This window comes from Vidua chalybeata, chromosome 27 (assembly GCF_026979565.1).
Source record: "Vidua chalybeata isolate OUT-0048 chromosome 27, bVidCha1 merged haplotype, whole genome shotgun sequence".
Taxonomy (NCBI): domain Eukaryota; kingdom Metazoa; phylum Chordata; class Aves; order Passeriformes; family Viduidae; genus Vidua; species Vidua chalybeata.
The window spans coordinates 5,536,656-5,560,456 of NC_071556.1; the positions used below are offsets into that span (position 1 = coordinate 5,536,656).

A 23,801-nucleotide genomic window follows, 5' to 3' on the forward strand; every position below is an offset into this window, starting at 1 on the left:
GCCCGTCCGGGACCCCCGCCCCAGGCCCCCGGCACGGCAGAGGTACCGGGGGGGGCTCCGGGGGTGCGGCCAGCCCGGGATGGAACCGGGATGGAGCGGGGGATGGAGCCGGGATGGAGCCGGGATGGAGCCGGGGATGGAGCTGGGACCTCCCCGCTCACACCGGGAGCGCTGAGGCGGAGGAGGAGCGGCATATCCAACCGCGTGCCTCAGTTTCCCCCTGCCGCCTTCCCAGGAGGGGCCCATCGCAGGGCTGAGGGTGGGACAAGAGGGTCACTCCGAGCCCCCCTTTCCTTGCAGCGCCCGCCATGGCCCCGCTGGGCGAGGAGACGCCGCTGATCGGGGGCCGCTCCTGCAGCCTCTCCTCGGCCGAGAGCGGCACCCTGCAGGTGTTCCTGTACCACCGGGCGCCCGCCCCGCGCCGAGCCCCGGGCAGCGCCGCGGGCACGCTCAGCTTCACCTTCGGCGAGTACACGGCCGAGGAGCTCTGCGTGCGCGCTGCCAAAGCCTGCGGTGAGCGCCGGGCCCGGGCGGCTCGGGGCACCTCCCTGGGTGGGGGGTCCGGGATGTGGGAATGGGGTCCTGGGTGTGGGTACGGGGTCCTGGGTGTGGGTTTAGGGTCCTGGCTGTGGAAATGGGGTCCTGGGTGTGGGTACGGGGTCCTGGGTGTGGCTTTAGGGTCCTGGGTGTGGGTACGGGGTCCTGGCTGTGGGTACGGGGTCCTGGCTGTGGAAATGGGGTCCTGGCTGTGGAAATGGGGTCCTGGGTGTGGGTACGGGGTCCTGGCTGTGGAAATGGGGTCCTGGCTGTGGGTACGGGGTCCTGGCTGTGGAAATGGGGTCCTGGCTATGGAAATGGGGTCCTGGGTGTGGGTACGGGGTCCTGGCTGTGGGTACAGGGTCCTGGATGTGGGTACGGGGTCCTGGCTCTGGAAATGGGGTCCTGTGCTCATCCTCAGCAGGGAGTTCTGGCTGTGGGCTCTGGATCCCAGCAGTGGGGTTCTGGTCCTGGCTCTGAGCCTGGGGTTCCAGCTCTGGGTTTGGGGTCCTGGCTCTGGGCTCAGGGTCCTGTACTTACATCAAAGTGGGGTCCTGAACCCCAGCTGTGGGGTTTGGGTCCTGGCTGTGGGGTCCAGGCTCCCGCTGATGGGCTCAGGGTGCTGTGCACATCCTCGACGGGGGATCCTGGCTGTGGATGTGGGGTCTCAGCCCCGAGCTGAGGCCCTGTCCCCGGGCTCGGGTCCCAGCCCCGCTGTCGGTGCCCAGGCGTGCTGCCCGTGTGCCACCCGCTCTTCGCCCTGGCCACCGAGGACCTGAGCTGCTGGTTCCCCCCCAACCACGTGTTCAGCGTGGACGAGTCCCGCAGCCAGGTCGTGGTGTACAGGATCAGGTGCGGCCCCAGCGCGGCTCCCGGCCTTCCCTGACAGCTCTTGGGGTCGTGCTCTCTGGGGGACGCAGCGCTGAGACCCCTCCGCTGTCCCCATCAGGTTCTTCTTCCCCAACTGGTGCGGACTGGGACAGTCCCACCGCTTTCAGCTGCTGAAGGGCCGGGCCAGCCCCGTCCTGGACTACCCCGTCATTGATTACCTGTTCGCCCAGGTGAGCGCTGCCAGCCTGGCTCCTCCTCCTCCTCCTCCTCCTCCTCCTCCTCCTCCTCCTCCTCCTCCTCCTCCTCCTCCAGTGCCCACCGGTGCCCGGGGCATGCGGGTCCTCTTCCACGGCTCACCTGGAGCTGCTCGTGGCCACCCGACAGTGGGCACGGGGCAGCCCAAGTTGCCGAGATGGGGTCACCGTCCCCTGGGGGGGACACGCCACGGGGACGGGGAAGCAGAGCCTGGGCAGGATGTGACTCCCGGGGGCTCTGGGACACGAGGGTGACACGGGCACGGCTGGGGGGGGGTCTCGGGAGATGGGAGAGCCCCCCCGAGCCTCGTGCCCCGCCCAGTCCCGCAGCGATTTCATCGGGGGCCGCGTGGCCGTGGGGCTGAGCCTGCCCACGCAGGAGCAGTGCCTGAGCCTGGCCGTGCTGGACATGCTGCGCATCGCCAAGGAGCAGCGGCAGAGCCCCGCGCAGGTGTGCAGCCACGTCAGGTGAGACAGGGGACAGTGGCACCCGCGGGACAGTGAGACACTCCTGGGGACAGTGAGACACCTATGGGGACAGTGTGTCACCCATGGGGACAATGTGACACCTCTGGGGACAGTGAGACACCCATGGGGACAATGTGACACCTATGGGGACAGTGAGACACCCTTGGGGACAGTGTGACACCTATGGGGACAGCCCAGCGTGCCTGGGGACAGTGAGACACTCCTGGGGACAGTGTGACACCCATGGGGACAGTGTGACACCCCTGGGGACAGTGAGACACCTATGGGGACAGTGTGTCATCCATGGGGACAATGTGACACCCATGGGGACAGTGAGACACCCTTGGGGACAGTGAGACACCTATGGGGACAATGTGACACTCCTGAGGACAGTGTGACACCCATGGGGACAGTGAGACACCCATGGGGACAGTGTGACACCCCTGGGGACAGCCCGGCATGGCCGGGGACAGCTGAAAACCCATGGGGACAGTGTGACACCCATGGGGACAGTGAGACACGTATGGGGACAATGTGACACTCCTGGGGACAATGTGACACCCATGGGGACAGTGTGACACCCCTGGGGACAGTGAGACACCCATGGGGACAGTAAAGCATGCCTGGGGACAGCCCAAAACCCATGGGGACAGTGTGACACCCATGCGGACAGCCCAAAACCCATGGGGAGAGCCTGAATCCCATGTGTGGCACCCCCGGGGACAATGTGGCACCCCCGGGGACAGCCCGGCCCCCCTGGACGCGCCGCTCCGCTCCCCGCAGCTACAAGTCGTGCCTGCCGGCGCCGCTGCGCTCGCAGATCCAGCAGCACAACTTCGTGACCCGCAAGCGCCTCCGCCGCCGCTTCGGCAAATCCCTGCGGCGCCTCGGGGGCTGCCACGCGGACGGGCCGCAGCTGAAGCTCAAGTACCTGCTGGACCTGGAGCGGCTCCAGCGCCGCCGCAGCGAGGAGATTTTCCACGTGCGCTCCCCCGGATCCGCGGCGCCCGTCGCCATCCACGTGTCCGGCGACAGCGGCGTGGCCTGGAGCTGCGGCGGCTCCGAGGTGCTCCGGGGCGGCTGGGCGCGCTGCGGGGCGCTGGGGGACGGGGTCGTCACCCTCGCTGTCCCCTCGCAGAGCCGCCAGCACTTCTGCGACTTCCCCGACATCGCCGACATCAGCATCAAGCAGGCGGCGGGCCGCGACGGCGGCCCCGTGGAGAACCGGCTCGTCACCGTCACCAAGGCGGACAACCGGGTGCTGGTGAGCTCGGGAAGGGTTTGGGGAGCCCCGGGCGGGCCGCAGGGGACAAGGGGGGTGACACCAAGGCCGGCACAGGAGGTGGAGTTCGCCACGCTGCGGGAGGCTCGTTCCTTCGTGGCCCTGCTCGATGGCTACTACCGGCTGACGGCGGATGCCCAGCACTACTTCTGCAGGGAGGTGGCACCGCCGCGGCTGCTGGAGGACCTGGAGAACCAGTGCCACGGGCCCATCAGGTGGGTACCGGGACCCGCTGGGCACCCCCGAGCCCGGGGGGACGCGGGGAGGGAGGGGACGGGACCACCCCCGGCACGGGCGGGTCCCCGCGGGGATCTGCTGGGTTTGGGGAGGGGTGGGCACAGGGGTGGGCACAGGGGTGGGCACAGGGGGTGCCCGCGATGTCCCCGAGGGGCACCACGGCCGTCCCTGCCCTTGGCAGCGCCGAGTTCGCGGTGAACAAGCTGGAGGCGGCCGGGGGTGCCCCGGGGCTGTTCCTGCTGCGCCGCAGCCCCCAGGACTTCGACAGTTACCTGCTGACCGTGTGCGTGCAGGTGAGACCCCCGGGCAGCGGGCAGGGGGTGCCGGGGATCCCGGGCGGTGCTGACCCCGGCGCTTCCCCCGCAGACCCGCTCCGGCCGGGATTACAAGCGGTGCCGGATCCGCCGGGACGAGGACGGGCACCTGTGGCTGTCGGGGGTGGCGCGGCGGTTCTGCAGCCTGCGGGAGCTGCTGGGCACCTACGGGCACCGGGGGCTGCAGGCCGAGGGGGCACCAATGCGCCTGGAGGTCGCCTGTCCCCCCCGGGCCAAAGGTGACACCGCGGGGCATCGCAGAGGGGGTGCTGTGACGTCACAGAACGGCTGTGATGTCACGGAGTTGCTGTGATGTCACACAGTGGTTGTGACATCACAGAGCGGGCTGTGACGTCACAGAGCGGCTGTGATGTCACGGAGTTGCTGTGATGTCACAGAGCGGCTGTGATGTCACAGAGCAGCTGTGATGTCACAGAGATGGTTATGATGTCACAGAGAGGCTGTGAGGTCCCACAATGGCTATGATGTCACAGAGCTGGCTATGATGTCACGGAGTTGCTGTGAGATCACAGAGCAGCTGTGATGTCACACAGTGGCTGTGACGTCACAGAGCAGCTGTGATGTCACAGAGCTGGCTATGATGTCACAGAGTTGCTGGGATGTCACAGAGCGGCTATGATGTCACAGAGTGGCTGTGATGTCACCGAGCTGGCTGTGATGTCACAGAGCAGCTGTGATGTCACAGAGCTGGCTATGATGTCACAGAGTTGCTGTGATGTCACAGAGCAGCTGTGATGTCACACAGTGACTGTGATGTCACGGAGCTGGCTATGATGTCACAGAGCTGCTATGATGTCACAGAGTTGCTGTGAGGTCACAGACTGGGCTGTGCCATCACAGGGCGGCTGTGTGAGGTCACCAGGTGGGGGTCCCCTGCCCGAGCCCCCCCTCACGCCCGCTCTGGCCCCCCAGAGAAGTCCAACCTGCTGATCGTTCGGAGCGGGGTCCCCTGTCCCCCCGGGTCCCCTCCTGTCCCCCGGCGCCGCAGCCTCCACCAGATGATGTTCCACAAGATCGACCCCCAGAGCCTGACACGGGTACGGGGGAGGGCAGGGCCACGGGGGGGTGGCACGGGGGGACAGGGACCCCCTGGCAATGTCCCCGTGTCCCCCAGGGCGAGAGCCTGGGCCAGGGCTCCTTCACCCACATCTACCAAGGCGTCAAACGGGAGCAGGACGAGGAGGACGGACCCCGCCAGACCCCGGTGGTGCTCAAGGTCATGGACAGCAGCCACCGCAACTGCCTGGAGGTGAGGGGGTGGCACTGCCACCTCCACGATGTCACCTAGGGGTCCCTAAGGCCCGCCCTGAGCCCTCTGTCCCTGTCCCAGTCCTTCCTGGAGGCCGCCAGCACCATGAGCCAGCTCTCCCACAAACACCTGGTGCTGCTGCACGGCGTCAGCCTCGGCAAGGACAGTGAGTGTCCGGCGGGGTGGTGGCCACGGTGCCACCTGGGCACCCCTGAGCCCAGTGTGGGCACCCCTGAGCCCAGTGTGGGCACCCCCTGACCCCCCGGGTGGCCCCCAGGCGTGATGGTGCAGGAGCACGTCCGGCACGGGCCCCTGGACCTGTACCTGCGCAAGAACCGGGGCGCGGTGACCACCGGCTGGAAGCTGACGGTGGCCAAGCAGTTGGCCTACGCCCTCAACTACCTGGTGAGCCCACGGCGGCGTCCTGCAGCTCCCAGCTGTCCACGGTCCGTGGCTTTCCCGTGTCCCTGTCCCGTGGATCTCCACAGTCTGCGTCCCCTGGGTCCCCTGCGCCCGGACCCTGCAGCAGCTGCGCATGCACGGCTCCCAGGAGGCCATGGCCACGGATCCCATGTGTCCATGTCCCATGGATCCCAAATATCCATGTCCCATGGATCTCATGTGTCTGTGTCCCATGGATCCCAAATATCCGTGTCCCGTGGATCCCAAGCATCCATATCCCCTGGATCTCATGTGTCCGTGTCCCGTGGATCCCAAATATCCGTGTCCTGTGGATCCCAAGCATCCATATCCCATGGATTCCATGTGTCCGTGTCCCATGGATCCCAAATATCCGTGTCCCATGGATCCCAAATATCCATATCCCACAGATCCCATGTGTCCGTGTCCCGTGGACCCCAAACATCCATATCCCATGGATCTCATGTGTCCGTGTCCCATGGATCCCAAATATCCATGTCCCATGGATCCCATGTGTCCATGTCCCGTGGATCCCAAATATCCATGTCTTGTGGATCCCAAGCATTCATAACCCACAGATCCCATGTGTCCATGTCCTGTGGATCCCAAATATCTGTGTCCCGTGGATCCCACACATCCATATCCCATGGATCCCATGTGTCCATGTCCTGTGGATCCCAAATATCCGTGTCCTGTGGATCCCAAGCATCCATATCCCACAGATCCCATGTGTCCATGTCCTGTGGATCCCACACATCCATATCCCACAGATCCCATGTGTCCATGTCCTGTGGATCCCACACATCCATATCCCACAGATCCCATGTGTCTGTGTCCCATGGATCCTAAATATCTGTGTCCCACAAATCCCATGGATCCATATCACATCCCACAGCCCCCACATCCCACGGATCCCCTGGATCCCCATCCCACAGCCCCCACCCATCCCTGGTGCTCCCCCAGCCCACCCCAGTGCGTGGGACCACCCTGAGGGTCCCGACCCCCTTCCCCCCATCCAGGAGGACAAGAAGATCCCGCACGGGAACGTCTCCGCTAAGAAGGTGCTGCTGGCGCGGGAGGGGGATGCGGCCGGGGGGAGCCCCCCCTTCATCAAACTCAACGACCCCGGGGTCAGCGTCACCGTCCTGGCCCGGGACAGTGAGTGAGGGGGTCCCGGGGGGGGGGTCCTGGGGGTGCCGGGCCCCGGTGGGTGCTGAGTGGGGCCGGGCACCCCACAGTGCTGGTGGAGAGGATCCCGTGGGTGGCCCCCGAGTGCGTCAGCGACCCCGGGAGCCTGGCGCTGCCGGCCGACAAGTGGGGCTTCGGAGCCACCCTCTGGGAGATCTTCAGTGGGGGGAACATGCCCCTGAGCCTGCTGGAGCCCCAGAGGGTGAGGCTGATCCCAGCATCCCGCTAGATCCCGATCCTCCTGCCCCATCCTGCTGGATCCCGATCCTCCTGCCCCATCCTGCTGGATCCCGATCCTCCTGCCCCATCCCGCTGGATCCCGATCCTCCTGCCCCATCCTGCTGGATCCTGACCCTCCTGCCCCATCCTGCTGGATCCCGATCCTCCTGCCCCATCCTGCTGCCTCCTGACCCTCCTGCCCCATCCCGTTCTGTCCCAACCCTCCTGTCCCATCCTGACCCTCCTGTCCCATCCCACTCGATCCCAAACCTCCCCCCCATCCCACTGTATCCAGACCTTCCTTTCCCAACCCTCCTGTCCCTTCCTGCTACATCCCAGCCCTTCTTCCCTGCCCAATTCCATCCCATCCCATCCCATAAATCACATAATTCCCATCCCCTATTCCCATCCCATTCCCTGCTATGGATCCCATCCCACCTCTCCTGCCCCATCCCACTGCACCCCCCCCCAGCTCGGAGCCGTTCGGGGGCTCTTTGGGGGTCCCACAGCCCCTGATCCCCCTCTCCCACAGAAGCTGGAATTCTACCAGGGCCGCCAGCAGCTCCCGGCTCCCAAGTGGCCGGAGCTGGCCACGCTGGTGGCCCAGTGCATGGAGTACGAGCCCCAGCGCCGGCCCTGCTTCCGCGCCCTCATCCGCGACCTCAACAGCCTCATCACCTCCGGTGGGCGCCGGGACGGGCTGGGGGGGCACCGGGGACCCCGCAGCGGCCTCACGCCCCCCTCCCACAGACTACGAGCTGCTCTCGGACCTGTCCCCCGCGGATGTGACGCTCCGGGACGGCTTCTGGGGGTGCGATTCCCTGGCCATGAGCCGGGATCCCGAGCACTTCCAGGAGCGGCACCTCAAGTACATCTCGCTGCTGGGCAAGGTGGGGGCACAGCAGAGACCCCGAAGCCCAAAACTCAGCGCAGCCGCTCTTCCCTTCCCGCATTTGGGGTGTGGGACATCCCGGCTGCGCTGAGAAACGATTCCTGAGCGTGTGGGGGGATTTTGGGAGGGATAAGGCGCTGGGGATGTGGGGGCACCCCAACATGCAGTTCCCCGCACCCAGGGGAATTTCGGGAGCGTGGAGCTGTGCCGCTACGACCCCCTGGGCGACAGCACGGGCGAGCTGGTGGCCGTGAAGAAGCTGCAGCAGGATTCGGCCAAGGAAATTCGGGATTTTGAGCGGGAGATCCAAATCCTGCACTCGCTGCAGCACGACTTCATTGTCCGGTACCGGGGCGTTTGCTACAGCCGTGGTGAGCTGGGAATGGGGCAGGAATGGGGCTGGGAATGGAGCAGGGAGCAGGGAATGGGGCAGGGAGCAGGGCTGGGAATGGGGCCGGGAACACTGGGAATGGAGCAGGAATGGGGCAAGGAGCAGGCAGGGAATGGGACAGGGCTGGGAATGGGGAAGGGAACACTGGGAATGGGGCAAGAAAAGGGGCAGGGAATGGGGCAGGGAATGGGACTGGGAATGGGGCAGGAATGGGGCAGGGAGCAGGGCTGGGAATGGGGCAGGAATGGGGCAGGGAATGGAGCAGGGAGCAGGGCGGGGAACACTGGGAATGGGGCAGGAATGGGGCAAGGAGCAGGCAGGGAATGGGGCTGGGAATGGGGCTGGGAATGGGAAAGGGAACACTGGGAATGGGGCAAGAAAAGGGGCAGGGAATGGGGCTGGGAATGGGGCAGGAATAGGGCAGGGAATGGGGCAGGGAGCAGGGCTGGGAATGGGGCAGGAATGGGGCAGGGAATGGAGCAGGGAGCAGGGCGGGGAACACTGGGAATGGGGCAGGAATGGGGCAAGGAAAGGGGCAGGGAATGGGGCAGGGGTCCCCGGTCCCGGCTCCGGCCACCGCGGCGCTGGGTTTGGCCGCAGGGATGCGCGGGCTGCGGCTGGTGATGGAGTTCCTGCCCAACGGCTGCCTGCGGGATTTCCTGCAGAAGAACCAGCCCCGCCTGGAGCACAGCACGCTGCTCCTCTACGCCTGGCAGATCTGCAAGGTGGGGTCGGGGCGGGCACGGGGGAAACGGGGGTGCTGCTGTCCCGGGATGGGGCCGCGGCGATGCCAAGGGTCACCCACGGGTCGTGGCCAGCCCTGGGTCCTGTCCCTGCCAGCGGCTCCGTGCTGGCCGGAGCAATGCCGTGGGTCACCCACGGGTCATTGTCCAGCCGGGATGAGCCCCCAGGGACCCTCAGCCGGGGGTTGCCCAGCCCTGGGGACGCTGCCGTGTCCCCGCTCCCCTCGAGCGGCCGCCTCCCCGCAGGGCATGGAGTACCTGGGGGCGCAGCGCTGCGTGCACCGGGACCTGGCGAGCAGGAACATCCTGGTGGAGAGCGACAGCCACGTCAAGATCGGCGACTTCGGGCTGGCCAAGCTGCTCCCGCAGGACAAGGATTACTACGTGGTGCGGGAGCCCGGCCAGAGCCCCGTTTTCTGGTGAGGGGGGCACACGGGGAGGGCTGGAATTCCAGCGGGATCGGAGACTCAGGATCTGCTTTTGATCTGCTTTTTCCGGGGCTTGGAATCCACTTTTCCCGGGGCTCAGGATCACCTTTTCCCAGAGCCCAGGGTCCCCTTTTCCCGGGGCTTGGAATCCGCTCTTCCCGGGGCTCAGAACCCGCTTTTCCCGGAGCTCGGGATCCCCTTTTCCCAGAGCCCAGAACGCGTTTTTCCCGGCAGGTACGCTCCGGAATCCCTGGCTGACAACATCTTCTCCTGCGCCTCCGACACCTGGAGCTTCGGGGTGCTCCTCTACGAGCTCTTCACCTACAGCTCCAAGAGCAAGAGCCCCTCGGAGGTGACGTTTCCCCCGAAAAGGAGGCGTCATTCCCTCCGGGACGAGCCCCCCGCGGCCCTCCCGCGTGTCCCGGCGCTCCCGGGTGTCCCGGCGCTCCCGGGTGTCCCGGTGCTCCCGCGTGTCCCGGAGCTCACGGGCGTCCCGGTGCTCCCGCGTGTCCCGGAGCTCACGGGTGTCCCGGCGCTCCCGCGTGTCCCGGAGCTCACGGGTGTCCCGGCGCTCCCGGAGCTCACGGGCGTCCCCCGTGCCCGCAGGAATTCCTGCGGATGATGGGCACCGCGAGGCCGGCGCAGATCATCTGCCACCTGCTGGAGCTGCTCAAGGACAACCGGCGACTCCCGGCCCCCGCCGGCTGTCCCTCGGAGGTGACACCGCTGCCCCGGGGCTGCCGGGGGGGTCCCCGGGGTGCCCCCCCTCCCCTGATGGCCTCGCCGTGTCCCTTGTCCCCCCCCCAGGTGTACGCGCTGATGATGAGCTGCTGGGCCTTCGCCCCCGGCGCCAGACCCGCTTTTGGGGCGCTGTCCCCCAAAATCGAGGCGCTGCGGGATGGGCGGAGCAAAACTCGGGGGTAGCCCCGCCCAGAATCCCATCGGGACCCCAAGCCACGGCGATGCTTCCCTGTGCTTTGAGGGGGCAGCGTGGGGGGACGCGGCCCCCACATCGCGACCCCCCCCACCCCATCGGCTCCTACACCCCTTTTTCCCTTGCCCTCCCCCTCCATGGCAGAATTGGGATTGGGATGGGAAAATATGGGAATGTGGGAATGTGGGATTTGTGGGAATATGGGATTTATGGGAATATGGGAATATGGGATTTGTGGGAATGTGGGCCTATGGGATTTATGGTAATATGGGAATGTGGGATTTATGGGAATATGGGAACGTGGGATTTATGGGATTTATGGGAATATGGGAACGTGGGATTTATGGGAATATGGGATTTATGGGATTTATGGGAATATGGAAACGTGGGATTGGCGCCGCGGCAGGAGGGAGGCAGGAGCCGGCAGGGGGGGATTTATTAGAAAATAAAGTGTTTAATAAAAGAGCAGCTCCTGCTCCCTTCACAGCACAGGGGAGGGCGGCGGGGGGGGAGCAGGAGACGACGAGGGGACGGCGACACGGCGGGGACAGGAAGAGGAGGAGGAGGAGCAGGAAAAGGAGGAGGAGGAGGCGCCCCCTCCCCGGCCCGCCTCCATCCAGTGTTTCCAATTCACACAACCGCGGGAGAAGCCCGGGGGGGCCCGGGGGGGTCCGGGAGCCGCTCAGGACCCCGCCAGGTAAATCCCTGCGGAGGAAAGGTGGGCAGGGAGGAACTGGCCAGGCACCGAACTGGGTGACCCCAAAGAGCAGGAAAAGGATCCTAAATACCTCAGAGAAGGGACCCCGTGCACCCCAAGGATCAGCAAACAGACCCCATGAACCCCACAGAGCAGAAAAGGAACCCGTGCACCCCAAGGAGCAGGGAAAGGACCCAAAATACGCCAGGGAAGGGGCCCTGAGCACCCCAAAGAGGAAGAAAAGGACCCCATGAACCCCAAAAAGCAGAAAAGGAACCCCCGTGCACCCCCAGGAGCAGGGAAAGGACCCTAAATACCCCAGGGAAAGGATCCTGTGCACCCCAGGGAAGGGAGCCCCGTTCCCCCAGGACCCAGGGGATAGGGAGAGGACCCCGCACCCCCCAAGGCTGTGGGGAAGGGACCCCCCAGCCCCGTCCCCGTCCCCCCCCCAGGCCGTACCTGTAGCAAACCTCTTCTTGACCAGCGACATGCGGTACCCGGCGCCCGCCAGCTCCACCTCCACTCCCGACAAGGTGCTGCCCTCGCTGCTGAACTGGGCGGCCACGGGACTGGGCTTACTGGGCCCCCCCAGCGGCTCCCAGCTGGCCGAGAGGCGCCCACAGCCTGGGGGGACAGCGCAGGGGTTTGGGGGGGGGGGGTCGGGACGCGCAGCCCCCGCCCCGTGACCCCCGAGCAGGGCGGGCCTGGCCTCACCTCCCTGCCCCGGGGCACCGGGGACGTCCAGCAGCTTCCAGAGCAGCCGCTTCTCCTCCAGGTTCCTGCCGGGATAACGGGGTGTCCTCAAGCCCCCACACCCCCAAGATCCAGCCCTTGCCACCCATCCCCACATCCCTGCTTTCCTTACCCCACCAGTGTCCCCATTTCCCAGTCCAGGGCCCCCTTCTCCCACCCTGGGGAGAAGATTCAGGACCCCATTCCTGTGGTCCCCATCTTGGGGAAGTTTGGGACCCCCACGTCCTGCGTCCCCCCACCCTGGGGGAGCTTGGGGCTCCCAGCCCTGTGCCACGCACCCCGTGAAGGTTTGGGACCCCAGACCCCTCCTCCCCCAGCCCGTCCAGGAGCCCAGCCCCTGCTCCCGTTACCAGCTGGCCGCGGGCTGCAGCCGCAGGTTGGTCAGGGGCTCCTCCACGGGCAGCAGGACGTGCACGTTGGCGAGGGGCACGGGCAGTGCCAGGGCGGCCGCGTTGTAGCCGTACTCCACGCTGACCCGCGTGGCCCCGGGCGCGCAGTCCCAGCGCACGCAGAGCCGCAGCGGCGCCGAGCCGGGGCCCAGCCGCGAGAACTGCGGCACAGCGGGGGGCTCAGGGGGGCGCCGAGACCCTCCCGTGCCCGGGGTGGGCGCCCCGCAGGGCTCACCTGGTACTTGAGCAGAGCCACGTTGTAGTAGGAGGCGGCCGGGCTCTGCTCCGCCTGCTTCTGCAGGTGCCCGGTCAGCGCTGCCATGTTCAGCCAGAAGTCCTTGGTGCTGGGGTCGCTCTGGGAGGGGTCGCTGGGGCAGAGGGGCAGCAGGGTCTGGGTACCCCCAGAACCCGGCACCCAGCTCCACAGGATGCCCGCTGGGATCCCCAAGGCTCAGCTCCCCATCGCTGCATTCCCAGCATGCCCAGACCCCCAAGAATCCCAAAATCCCAATAGCCAGCTCCCCATCCCTGCGTCCACTGCATCCCTGGAACCCCCAAAACCCGCCCCCATCCCTGCATCCATCCCCTCCCAAGCTCCCTGTGTCCCTCCTGCACCCCAAAACCCGCCCCCATCCCTGCGTCCATCCCCTCCCAAGCTCCCTGTGTCCCTCCTGCACCCCAAAACCCGCCCCCATCCCTGCGTCCATCCCCTCCCAAGACCCCTGCATCCCCCAGACACCCCCTGCACCCCAACAGCAGCCCCCCACCAGCGCCCCCCCGCCGCCCAGCGCGCCCCCCGAGCCCGCACCTGTAGAGCAGCTCGGCGTTGGGCAGGAACTGCTCGATGGCGCCGGCGTTGAGGAGGCGGAAGCTGAGCACGGGCGGGGCCGCGGGGCCGCCGAACACGCGCACGATGCCCGCGGGGAAGGACATGGTCAGCTCCCCGGTCACCTTCACCAGGCAGCTGCCGGGGACACGCCGGCGCTCAGGGGACGCCCCGGGCAGCGCACGGCGGCCGCGGGGACCCCCGGGACCCCCCCCCCCCCCGCCCCCCGTTACCTGTCGGCGTCGCGCCCCTTGAAATAGGCGTGGACGTACTCGGTGAAGGCGGTGGCCACGGGCAGCGCGTCCTGCGAGCCCAGCACCACGGGGCTGGGGCCGCGCGACAGCCCTGCCGAGGGGCCAGAGGGGTCAGCGCACGGCTGGGACCCCCCGGCCCACCCCCCCCACCCCCCCCCCCCCCCCCAGTCCCCCCGGCACGCACCGAGCGCCGGCGGGGCCGCGGCGAAGAAGCCGCGCTCGCCCAGGCTGGCGGGCGCCGAGTGCGAGGGGCCGCAGCTCCAGGAGGGCGAGGGGCTCAGCGAGCGCGACTGCCGGGGCAAGGCGGGCTGGGGGTGGGTGTCTGCACCCCTGCGCCCCCAATTCCACATCCCTGCATCCCCTTGCACCCCCCGCATTCCCAAAATCCTGCACCCCCGCATCCCCACATCCTCTATCCCCCGAATTCCCAAATGCTGCATCCCCCACCCCTGAACTCCCAAACTCTATATCCCCTGCACCCCGCGCCCCTGAATTCCCGCACCCCCAAATTCCCGCACCCCTGCATCCCCAAATTCCCACATCCTTCCAGCCCTGAATTCCCGCACCCCCGCAGTCCCACCCCCTCCATCCCGCCCCATCACCTCCCCCAGGGAATCTCCTCCCAGTGCTGCCATTCCCATACTGGGAGCACTGGGAAGCCGGAGCGTGTCTGAGCGCCCCTCCCGGGGGTCCCCGCCCCCCTCCCCAGCCCGGGGGTCCCCGCGGCCCCGGCCCGGCCCCGCACCAGGTCGCTGTTGCTGCCCGCGGCCGGCCCGGCCGGCGGCCGCTTGGTGCGGGAGCGGCGCGGGGGGGCCACGAGAGGAACGTCCCGGGGGGCAGCGCTGGGCCAGGCGGGCACAGAATCTGGGGGGCACGAACGGGGGGTGAGGGGAGAGCCCCGACACGGCAGGACCCCCCCCGGGATCCAGGACACCCCCCCCGGGGAAGTTGGGCAGGGCTCAGCTCGGTTCTGGGTTGGGGTGGGGGCTGGAGTTGGGGTGATGGGGGGCAGACTTGGGGGTGATGAGGGCAGATTTTGGCATTATGGGGGCAGATTTAGGTGTTGGGGGGCAGAGTTTGGGGTCACGGGGGGCACAGTTCAAGGTAACTGGGGGGGCAGAGTTTGGGGTCACTGGGGACAGGGTTTGGGGTCACGGGGGGCACAGTGCAGGGCAATGGGGGCAGGTAGAGGCCATGGGGGGGCAGGGTTAAGGATAACGGGGCAGAGTTGGGGAGTCAGATTTAGGGGTAACGTGGGGCCGCTCCCCCGCCACTCACCCGGCTCCGACTGCAGGGGGGGGGTCCCGGCCGTGCCCCCCTCGCTCAGCCTGGCCCCCGGCCCTTGGCAGCCCCAGGGCGAGGGGCTGGAGGACTCCCCCCCGCTCGGGGGGGCCGGCGAGGAGGACGAGGAGGAGGCCGAGTTGGAGGAAGGACGCGTCGGGGGGCGCTGCTCCCCGCCGGGGCTGCGGGGTCTGCCCCAGGCCGGGGGGTCCCCAAAGGGGTCGGGCGAGGGCGCTTCTCGCGGGGCGGGGCCGCTGAGGCAGCGGCTGCGACCCCGGGGCGCGGCCCCCGCGTCCCCCCAGAGCCCCTCGGCGCCGGGGCCGCTGAAAACGGCGAAGCCGGGGGGCTCGGGGAGGCGGCCGGAGGGGCTGCGGGGCCGGGGGGCCCAGGCGCTGCCGGCGGGGGGCGGCGGCGGGTCCGGTTTGGGGCCGGGGCTCTGCGGCGTCCCCGGCTGGGGGGTCCAGGGCCGGGAGTCCGGGGAGGGGCCGGGCGCGGGGTGCGAGGGCGAGTCCAGCCCCGAGTCCTCCACGTTCTCCGGGGACGAGGAGGAGAAGGGCGACGAGGACGAGGTGAGGACGTAGGGGCGGGGGGCTGCGGGACAGCCCCGGTCAGAGCGCGGCCCCCCTCCCCGCCGGGGGGTGGGGGTCCCGTCCCGCCCCCCCAAATCCTCACCCGGGAATTCCTCTGCCTCGAACGCCGACTCCAGGGGGGGCCCGAAGAGCGCGGCCGAGGGCGGCGTGTCCTGGGGGGGCTTCCCGGGGCCGCTGGGACAGGGACAGAGTGGGGGGGGGGCTCAGAGCCCGCCCGGGACCCCCCAGAGATGGGGGGTGGCCACCCCATGGCACCCCAATCCCTCCCTGTCCCCTACCTGTTCACCTGCGCCGCCGGGAGACCCCTCCCCGTGCTGTCACCTGCGGGGAGAGGGGACACTGCAGTGCACCCCCACCCCAGGACCCCTCATGTGCCCCCCCAAATGCCCAGGACCCCCAGCCCAGTCTCACCCGCCGCCAGTGTCCCCTCGGGGTCTGTGTCACTGCAGGCCGGGGTCAGGGACGCCGCGTGTCCTGCGGGGGGATGTCACCATGAGGGGACACGGAGCCGCGGCGACTCTGGGGTGGCTCGGGAAGCGTGGGGTGTCCCCAGGGGTCGGCAAGCGGACAGGGAATGGGGGTCGGGAAAGGTGGCACTGTCCCCAAGGATTGGGTTTAAGGAAGGGTGGCATTGTCCCCAGGGAAGGGGGCTCGGGAAGGGTGTGATGTCCCCAGGGAAGGGGCTCAGGAAGGGTGTGATGTCCCCAAGGATTGGGTTTAAGGAAGGGTGGCATTGTCCCCAGGGAAGGGGCCCAGGGAGGGTGTGATGTCCCCAGGGAAGGGGGCTCGGGAAGGGTGTGATGTCCCCAGGGAAGGGGCCCAGGGAGGGTGTGATGTCCCCAAGGAAGGGGCCCAGGGAGGGTGTGATGTCCCCAGGGAAGGGGCCCAGGGAGGGTGTGATGTCCCCAAGCAGTGGCTCTCAGCCTCGGTGCCACCTCCCCAGGCCACCACACGCCCGCAGTGCCACTTACGGGACGCCTGCCTCCTGACGGTGCCCTGCAAGAGAAGGGGACAGGGGTGAGGTGACCCCGGGAATTCCGGGGGTCCCCGCGGCCCCCCAGGCTCACCCCGACGCCGGGGGCCAGGATGAGATTTCCCACGGTGGCCTTGAGCTGCTCCACGGCGGCCTCGGCGCTGCCGGGCGCCTCCCGCGGCTGCACCGGTTTGATGTGGACGTAAAACTTCCGCGGCTCGTCCTCGTCGTAGTCGGAGTCGCTGGAGGAGCACCCGGGGTTCTCCACCTCGCCTGAGCCCCCGTCAAGGCAATTCCCGGCTGGAATTCCCCTTGGATCCCCCCAAAATCCCCGGCTGGAATTCCCCTTGGATCCCCCCAAAATGCCCGGCTGGAATTCCCCTTGGATCCCCCCAAAATCCCCGGTTGGAATTCCCCTTGGATCCCCCCAAAATGCCCGGCTGGGATTCCCCTTGGATCCCCCCAAAATGCTTGGCTGGAATTCTCTTTGGATCCCCCAAAATCCCTGGTTGGAATTCCCCTTGGATCCCCCAAAATGCCCGGCTGGAATTCCCCTTGGATCCCCCCAGAATCCCCGGCTGGAATTCCCCTTGGATCCCCCAAAATGCCCGGTTTTCCCCGCTCCATGCCAAGGATACTGCGGGCGATGTCCGGGCGCACGGTGAATCCGTCCTCGTCCACCTCCGGGCAGCCCTGCGGGGACACGCCCCGACATTCCCAGTGCTCCCAGTCTGGGAATGGCAGCGCTGGGGCAGGGCTGGGACACTCACCAGGTCGTTATCCGGAGATTCCCTGGGGAATGAATGACAGGGAGAGTCAGGCGGTGGAGGGGGAAGGGGTGTGGGATGCAGGGATGTGGGAATGCAGGGATGCAACACTGCAGGGATGCAACATTGCAGGGATGCAAAGCTGCCGGGGTGCAGGGAAGCTGGGATGCAGGATCTCAGGGATGCAGGATCTCAGGGATATGGGAATTCAGGGATGAAACAATGCAGGGATGCAAAGCTGCCGGGGTGCAGGGAAGCTGGGATGCAGGATCTCAGGGATGCAGGATCTCAGGGATGCAGGATCTCAGGGATCGAGGCCCTTACACAGCGTCACGCTCCCGCTCCTTACGGCTCAAGCCCGGGATCCGGAACGCTTTGCTCCGGCTCCTCTTGGGTCCTGGGGAAGGTGGGAGCGGGGTGAGGAAGGGCCCCCGCAGCCCCCGGCATTCCCAGCTGGATGCAGACGTACTTGCCTTCCTGCGCTGGAGCCAGCCGGTACTCGTCAAAATCCAACGCTCCTGCCACGAGAGTGGGATCAGCCAGGATCAATCCGGGATCAGGGCAGGATCAGGCCAGATCAACCCGGGATCAGCCCAGATCAACCCGGGATCAGGGCAGGATCAGTCGGGATGAACCCAGGATCACCCCGGATCAGCCCGGGATCGGCCCAGGATCAGCTGGGATCAGCCCAGGATCCACCATGGATCAGCCCGGGATCCACCCTGGATCAGGGATCCATCCCCAGCCAGGTGGGACCCCCCAGCCTCACCTGGCCGCTCTCTCCCGGTGCCCTTGCTCTCGGCAAACCTCCGGAGCAGCATCTCCGTGCCGATGTTCTCCACGTTTTGCTTGAATTCCTCGTGGACCTGGGGGGAACAAAGAGGAAGGGGACATGGAATAAAGAGGGCAAATGGGAACGGGGAGGGGGTCACGCACCTGGGGACTCACCTGGCCGATCTGGACGTGGGTGTCCTCCACGGAGTGGGAGTAGGAGCCGATGAGCCCCTTCATGTGCCGCAGGTGGGCTTCTTCCACCTCCTGGAAGCGCTGGAGCGGGGAAAAACGGGGAAAAACGGGGAAAAACGGGGAAAAATGGGGAAAAATGGGGGAAAACGGGGGTCAGGAAGGGAGGGACATCCCCAGGGATCGGCAGGTGGGCAGGGAAGGGCGGCTGGGATGGGTGAGGTGGGTGGGATGTCCCCAGGTGGGTGTGGAAGGGGGACTGGGGTGGGTGGGATGTCCCCAGGGATCCCATCCCTCTCCCAGTTCCCACCAGTGCCCATCCCTCTCCCAGTTCCCACCAGTGCCCATCCCGTTCCCAGTTCCCACCAGTGCCCATCCCTCTCCCAGTGCCCGTCCCGTTCCCAGTTCCCACCCGTGCCCATCCCGTGCCCACCATGGCCGAGTCCAGCATGCGCTGCTCGAAGTCGGCGCGGGCAGCGTTGTATTTGTCCACCGCCCTGCGCAGCGCCTCGCCCGCCTTCCGCGACTTCAGCTCCGCCTGCGCCGGGCACGGGGGACAGCGGGGACAGGACAGGCACCGTCAGGGAGGGGACAGGCGACAGCCAGGGGGGACAGGAATCGTCAGGAATGGGACAGGGACCACCCAAAAGGGGACAGGGGCCATCCGTGAGGAAGACGGGGATCATCAGGGAGGGGACAGGGACACCAGGGAGGGGACAGGGACACCAGGGAGGGGACAGGGATCACTGTGGGACAACAGGACCGTGGAGGGAGGGTCAAGAATCACCAGGGAAGGGACACGGACCCCTGTGGGGTGACAGGGACCGCAGGGAGGAGGAACAAGAACCACCACGAGGGGACAGCGACCACCGAGGGCGACACAGGGACCACCAAGGAAGGGACAGGAACCCCCCAACAGGAGCCAGGGACCACGCAGGGGGACACAGGGGCCACAGAGAGGGGGCACAGGGACGCTGGGGGTGCCACCTTGTCGATCTCCTTCTGGCTGGTGCCCTCCTTGCGCAGCCGCTCGTACTCCTGGCACTTGCTGTGGTAGCTCTCCTTGGACTTGGGCAGCAGCTGGGCCACCCCGTGCAGCAGCTGCACGGCCTCCAGCGTGCCCGACACCTCCTCCTTGGACTGCCGGGGCACAGCGGCGTGGGCCCCGGGCACGCCGGGGAGGGCCCGGGGCCGGGGGGGGCCGGGGGGGCCGGGAGGGGCCGGGGGGGGCCGGGGGGGCCGGGGGGGGCCGGCCGTACCTTCTTGTGCACCCGGCCTTGCTCCTCGCCGTAGCGCGAGATCTCCTTGATGAGGTCGTGCAGCTTCTTCATCAGCTCCAGGTGGCACAGGGCCAGCTTGTCCGAGGAGATGCGGAAAACCTCCCAGAGCGGCGCGAAAGTCCTGCTCGGGGTTGGGGGGGGGGGGACACATCGGAAGGGTCACCCGGGGTCCCCAAAGCCACCTCAAGGTGCCCCAGACCCCCCCCCCCACACCCCCCCGTACCCCAGCTGGGTCCCGTTCGTGGCCATCTTCGACAGCTTCACCATGGCCTTGGCGTAGTTCTCCTCGATGGCGGCCCTGGGGGCGGCGGGGAGGGGGATTGGGGATGGAGCCGGGGTTTCGGGGAGCCCCCCGGGGGCTCAGGGGAGCCCCCAGGCTGTCCCCAGCCCCGGGTACCTCTCCCGGACGAAGTCGGCGAGCTCCTTGGTGGAGATCTGCCCGTGCTTCATGTTGTGGTAGAGCACGTCGAAGCCGTGGTTCTTCTCGCCCTGCCAGGGGAGCCCCCCACCCTCAGACCCCAAATCCCAAGGGACCCCCACACCCCCTTTTCCCCAGGAGCACCTGGATCAGCGTCTGGAGCGGCCCAACCCCCCCCAAATTGGGGTGCTGAGCCCCCCGCCCCCACCCAGAACCTGCCCCAGCTGCTCCCCAGGACGGGCTGGGCTGAACCCCAAAAGCCCCCGGGGTTATTTTGGGTGCTGGCCCCCACCCACAAAGTGGCTTCACCTCAGCGCCCCCCCCTCCCCCTCAGCCGCGCTGGATGTGCAGGTGAACCCCCAGGGGAAACTGAGGCAGGAGGAAGAGGAAGGTAGCGGCAGCCGCCCGACGAAGCAGGAAGCGCCGGCCACGCGACTTCCCCCGTCCCCCCCCCCGGGCTGGGGACCCCCAGGGAGGGGGGGACAGCGATGTCACCACAGCTGGGAGACCCCCAGACCACCCCCGCACACCGCCCACCCCCCCAATTAATTAATTAACAGCATTAACGAAGGCGCCGGGCCTTGAAAATTCACCTCCCCCAAGGGCGGGGGGGTCTCTGAGGGCGGGGGGCACCCACGGAGGGGCGGGGGCACCCAAGGGCGGGGGGCACCCAAGGGGGGGGTCCCGGCTTACCCAGAAGTGCTCGGTGAAATAGGACATCTTGGGGGGGGGGGGGGCAGCGGCGCGGGGACCCCGCAGCTCAACTCCCGGCGCCCTGGGGGGACACCGGGGCCTTACCGGGGGGGTCCGGGGGGGGCTCCGCGGGGTCGCACCCACCCGTTTTTATCGGTTTTCCCGGCAAAACGCAGCCCCGTGGCCATGGAAACCGCAGGGTTCCCCCCACTCGCCGCCGGCGACCCCTCCCCAAGGCGTGCGGTACCCGGGGGCACCGGGGGGGCACCGGGGGGGCACCGGGGGGGCCCCGGGGCGGCGCTGGGCCCGACACCAGATACGCAGATAAATAATAAATGAGCGGCTGCTGCGTGCGGCGGCGGCTGCTCCCACACCCGGCCCTGCCCGTGCCCCCGGGCCCCCCCAAAAATTCCCGCTGAACACCCCCGCACCCCCCAGGAACCCCCGCACCCCGCAGGAAAAAGGACCCAAAGTGTCCCGACCCCCCTCCCCCAAGATTTGCCGAGCTGGGGGTCCCCGAGCAGAGCAGCCCCCCAGCACTCGGTGGGGGCACCCCCAGATGTGCCCCCCCGCCCCAGATGTGCCCCCCACCCCGGGCTGCGCCCCCCCGGGCCCGCTCCCCATCATGCACCGGAGAAAAACAGGAAACCCCAAAAATTCGCGCCTGGCTGGCGCCACCGGGGGAGGCCCCCCCCCACTCACCCTGGGCTGTTTGGGGGTTCGCGGCGCCCCCCCGAGCATCCTCGGCGTGCCGGGGGTCTGCAGGGGTTAAAGGGGGGGTCAGGGCACGCCGCAGCCCCCCCAAAACCCGCTCCGAGCCCCCCCCGCCACCGCTGCCCGGTCCCTCCGCACGGGCTCCGCCACCTGTGTCACGGGCGGGGCGGGCCCGGCGCGGCCCCCCCTTCCCCCCGAAAAACGGGGGGGGGAAAACCGGGAGGGGTCCGGGGGGGGGGGGGCTCGGGGCCCGCAGGACCCCCCCCCCCCCAGCCCCGCCGGTCCCGGGCGGCCGCAAACGCCACGAACGCGCCGCCGGCCAAAGTCCCCGCCGGTGGCCGCGGCCACCGAGTCCCCGAGCGGGACGGGGGGTGCGGGCTGGGGGGGGGGCTGCGGCAGGGCCCCCCGGGACCCCCGCGCCCCAAAACCGGGCGGTTCGGGCCACCCGCAGCCGTGACCTTCAGCGGGGGGCGCGGGGGACCCCCCGGAGGATGCGGGGGGACCGGAGTGGGGGGGAGGCCCCGGTTCGGGAAGGCGGGGGGAGAGCGGGGGGGGGGCTGCGCGCCCCAAAACCCCCCCGGGAACGGGAGGCACCGCGGGGGGCTCGGGGCGTGCACACCAAGAATTGAAAAAGGAGGGAAAGCGCTGAACCGAGCCCTGCACCTGCAGCGGGGGGAGGCGGCGGGGGGGCCGCCCGCAGCACCGGGAGCGGGCTCGTGGCCAGCGGGGGCTGCACGGTGCACCGGGGCGGTATCGCCGGTGGGCGCCGGGGCGGTGCGGTGCAGCGGGGCGCGGTGCACGGCGCGGCGGGGGGGGGGGGGGGAATCGCCGGTACGGCGTTATGTGGGGGGGGGGCGCGGGGCTGCGCCCCCGCACCCCGGCGGGGGCGATGCTGCGGGGGCGGCGGGGGGAGCCCGCGCGGGAACGGCGGGGCCGGGGGGCTGCGCGGCGGGGCCGCGGGGCGGGGGCACTCCGGGACGGGACCCCTGTGCGGGGCCGGGGCTCGGTGCCCGCTCCGGGCAGGACGCGGGACTCACCTGCGGGGCCGCCGCCCCCGCCCCGCTCCGCTCCGCTGCCGCCGCCGCCCCGGGACCGCGCCGGGACCGCGCCGGGGGCGGTGCTGGCCACGCCCCCTCCCGCCGAGCCGCGCCGCCATTGGTCAGCGCGCCCGGCAGCGGTGACCGCAGCCAGCGGCCGCCGCCTCCCATTGGCCGAGGCGCCGCCGCGCCGCGCGCGGGGAGGGGGCTGATTTGCATTTTTAAAGCGGCCGCCGCCCCGAAAGCGCGGCGGGAGCGGCGCGGGGGGAGATGCGCGATCGGAGCCGCCGGCACCGGAGAGCCGGCGCTGCCGCCGCCGCCGTCGTCCCCCGGCTGTCACCCGGCTGTCACCCTCCCCAGGCTGTCACCCCCCGCCCGGGACTGCCGCCGCCGCACGCGTTCCACCCCCCCCCCCGAGCTCGCGGTGCTGCTCCCGGTGCGGCGGCTCCCACCCGCGCCCCCCCCCGCCACGACCCCGCCGGTTGTCGCCGCACCCGCGGTCCCCGGCTGTCCCCCCCCCCCCCCACCCCCCGCCGCCGGTGCCAGCCGGTGCCTCGCACCCCGCTGAGCTCATGGCCCGGCTCCGGCTGTCACCGGCGCAGCTGCGGGAGCGGGCACGGAGGCAGGGACCGGCGGGGGGCGGGGGACATTCCCGTATTCCCGGTGCCGGGAATGCACCGAACGTCCCGCCGAGACGGGGGGGACGCGGCGGCCCCGCGGTGCCACCGGAGCCGGGCCGGCGGGGACGTCACGCGGCGGGTTCGGTTACGCCGCCTTTTGTCCCGGCGACACCTGGCAGGTGCCGCCGCGCCCGGGCGGCAGCGCCAGGCCCGGCCGGGGGCACCGCGGCAGCGCCGGTGGGCTCGGGGCCGGGGAGGGAGGGGGCGCTGGGCTGGGGACCCCTCCCCAGCTCCACGCGCGGCTCAGGCAGGGTCAGGCCTCTGCTGGCGCTGCCACCTCCGCGGCCCCGCCGTGTCCCCGCGTGTCTTGGCAGCCACCGAAGGGGGGGCAGTGGCGGAGGAGCCCCCGCTGGGACCCCTCCCCAGAAGCCAAAGGCACTGGGACCACAGCAGAGCGGGGGGCTCGGAGGGGGCTGTGGGGACAGGGACAGCCCCGACCCCGGGGGTCACACCCGGGCTCCAGGGGACCGAGCCCCCCCTGAGCCCCCTCCCCAAAACACCCCCGCTGGAGCAAAGGGCCTGGGAACGAGGAGATTTTGGGGAAGGGGAGGTTTGGGATTAGCTGGGGGGGGGCGGTGGGAAGGGGAATTTGGGGGTGGGTACGGGGGGCTTTGAGGGGCTTTTGTCCCCTGGTCCTGCCAGGCTCGTGCTGCCCACGCAGGGTGGGGGATGAGCACAGGGACACGGGGAACCCCCCGCAGCACCGAGGAGGCTCCGAAACCCCCCAAAATCCCCCCAAAATCCGCGGGGCTGAAGGCAGCGGCTGCAACCTCCTCCTCCTCCTCCTCCTCCTCCTCCTCCTCCTCCTCCTCCTCCTGCTGCTGCTGGCGGGGCCGGGGGCGGCGGGGCTGGGATGCGGGGATGGGGACGGGGATGGGGACGGGATGGGGTTGTCATGGCAACCCCGCATCCAGCCTCAGCCTCGGCGCTGCCGCACCGCAGCGCATCCACCCCCCCCCCCCCGACCCCTCTCAACCCCCCCGGGTGACACCCTGGACCCCCCCCCTAAATCCCCCAACCCCTCTCCCACCACCATCTGCAACCCCCCCCCCAAAAAAAAACCCAAAATCCCTTTCCC

At 68.9% G+C, this 23,801-nt stretch overlaps 2 protein-coding genes across 6 annotated transcripts; one reads left to right on the forward strand and one right to left on the reverse strand.

Annotated features, from left to right (window-relative positions):
• JAK3 (Janus kinase 3) lies at window positions 1-10,476 on the forward strand. Of its 5 annotated transcripts, XM_053966039.1 has the most exons (24): window positions 1-42; window positions 301-513; window positions 1,266-1,389; window positions 1,487-1,598; window positions 1,945-2,090; window positions 2,874-3,156; window positions 3,229-3,354; window positions 3,430-3,587; window positions 3,791-3,902; window positions 3,976-4,162; window positions 4,857-4,981; window positions 5,059-5,193; window positions 5,275-5,359; window positions 5,471-5,598; window positions 6,633-6,771; window positions 6,852-7,003; window positions 7,553-7,703; window positions 7,771-7,910; window positions 8,094-8,283; window positions 8,904-9,028; window positions 9,293-9,465; window positions 9,709-9,826; window positions 10,081-10,191; window positions 10,282-10,476. In XM_053966039.1, exons 2-24 carry the CDS (start codon window positions 309-311, stop codon window positions 10,396-10,398), a joined length of 3,342 nt encoding a protein of 1,113 aa, XP_053822014.1. In that variant the 5' UTR covers window positions 1-42; window positions 301-308; the 3' UTR covers window positions 10,399-10,476. The 5 variants fall into 5 exon arrangements, with proteins under 5 accessions (XP_053822014.1, XP_053822010.1, XP_053822011.1 ...); XM_053966035.1 differs by lacking the exon at window positions 9,709-9,826 and having other exon boundaries at window positions 21-42; window positions 8,969-9,028; XM_053966036.1 differs by lacking the exon at window positions 10,282-10,476 and having other exon boundaries at window positions 21-42; window positions 8,094-8,257; window positions 8,969-9,028; window positions 10,081-10,173.
• Window positions 10,477-10,827: 351 nt separating this feature from the next.
• FCHO1 (FCH and mu domain containing endocytic adaptor 1) lies at window positions 10,828-22,111 on the reverse strand. The gene is made up of 29 exons (XM_053966041.1): window positions 22,044-22,111; window positions 20,995-21,051; window positions 20,293-20,374; window positions 19,579-19,670; window positions 19,405-19,479; window positions 19,161-19,302; window positions 18,889-19,041; window positions 18,335-18,439; window positions 17,887-17,985; window positions 17,708-17,804; window positions 17,412-17,456; window positions 17,263-17,335; window positions 16,942-16,963; window positions 16,810-16,864; window positions 16,266-16,444; window positions 16,170-16,194; window positions 15,610-15,672; window positions 15,477-15,519; window positions 15,281-15,372; window positions 14,606-15,199; window positions 14,073-14,191; window positions 13,512-13,617; window positions 13,307-13,418; window positions 13,056-13,211; window positions 12,483-12,615; window positions 12,209-12,408; window positions 11,820-11,884; window positions 11,565-11,729; window positions 10,828-11,113 (listed from the first exon to the last, which is right to left on the reverse strand). Exons 3-29 carry the CDS (start codon window positions 20,317-20,319, stop codon window positions 11,091-11,093), a joined length of 3,060 nt encoding a protein of 1,019 aa, XP_053822016.1. The 5' UTR covers window positions 20,320-20,374; window positions 20,995-21,051; window positions 22,044-22,111; the 3' UTR covers window positions 10,828-11,090.
• Window positions 22,112-23,801: the final 1,690 nt, after the last annotated feature.

Coding starts and splice junctions, on each gene's coding strand:
- JAK3 (XM_053966039.1), top strand. CDS start 309: ATGGCCCCGCTGGGCGAGGAGACGCCGCTGATCGGGGGCCGCTCCTGC. Junction 1,599..1,944: donor TTGATTACCTGTTCGCCCAG/GTGAGCGCTGCC, acceptor TGCCCCGCCCAG/TCCCGCAGCGATTTCATCGG. Junction 4,982..5,058: donor ACCCCCAGAGCCTGACACGG/GTACGGGGGAGG, acceptor CGTGTCCCCCAG/GGCGAGAGCCTGGGCCAGGG.
- FCHO1 (XM_053966041.1), bottom strand. CDS start 20,319: ATGTCCTATTTCACCGAGCACTTCTGG. Junction 17,457..17,707: donor CACCGGGAGAGAGCGGCCAG/GTGAGGCTGGGG, acceptor CTCTCGTGGCAG/GAGCGTTGGATTTTGACGAG. Junction 13,212..13,306: donor AAGGGGCGCGACGCCGACAG/GTAACGGGGGGC, acceptor TGTCCCCGGCAG/CTGCCTGGTGAAGGTGACCG.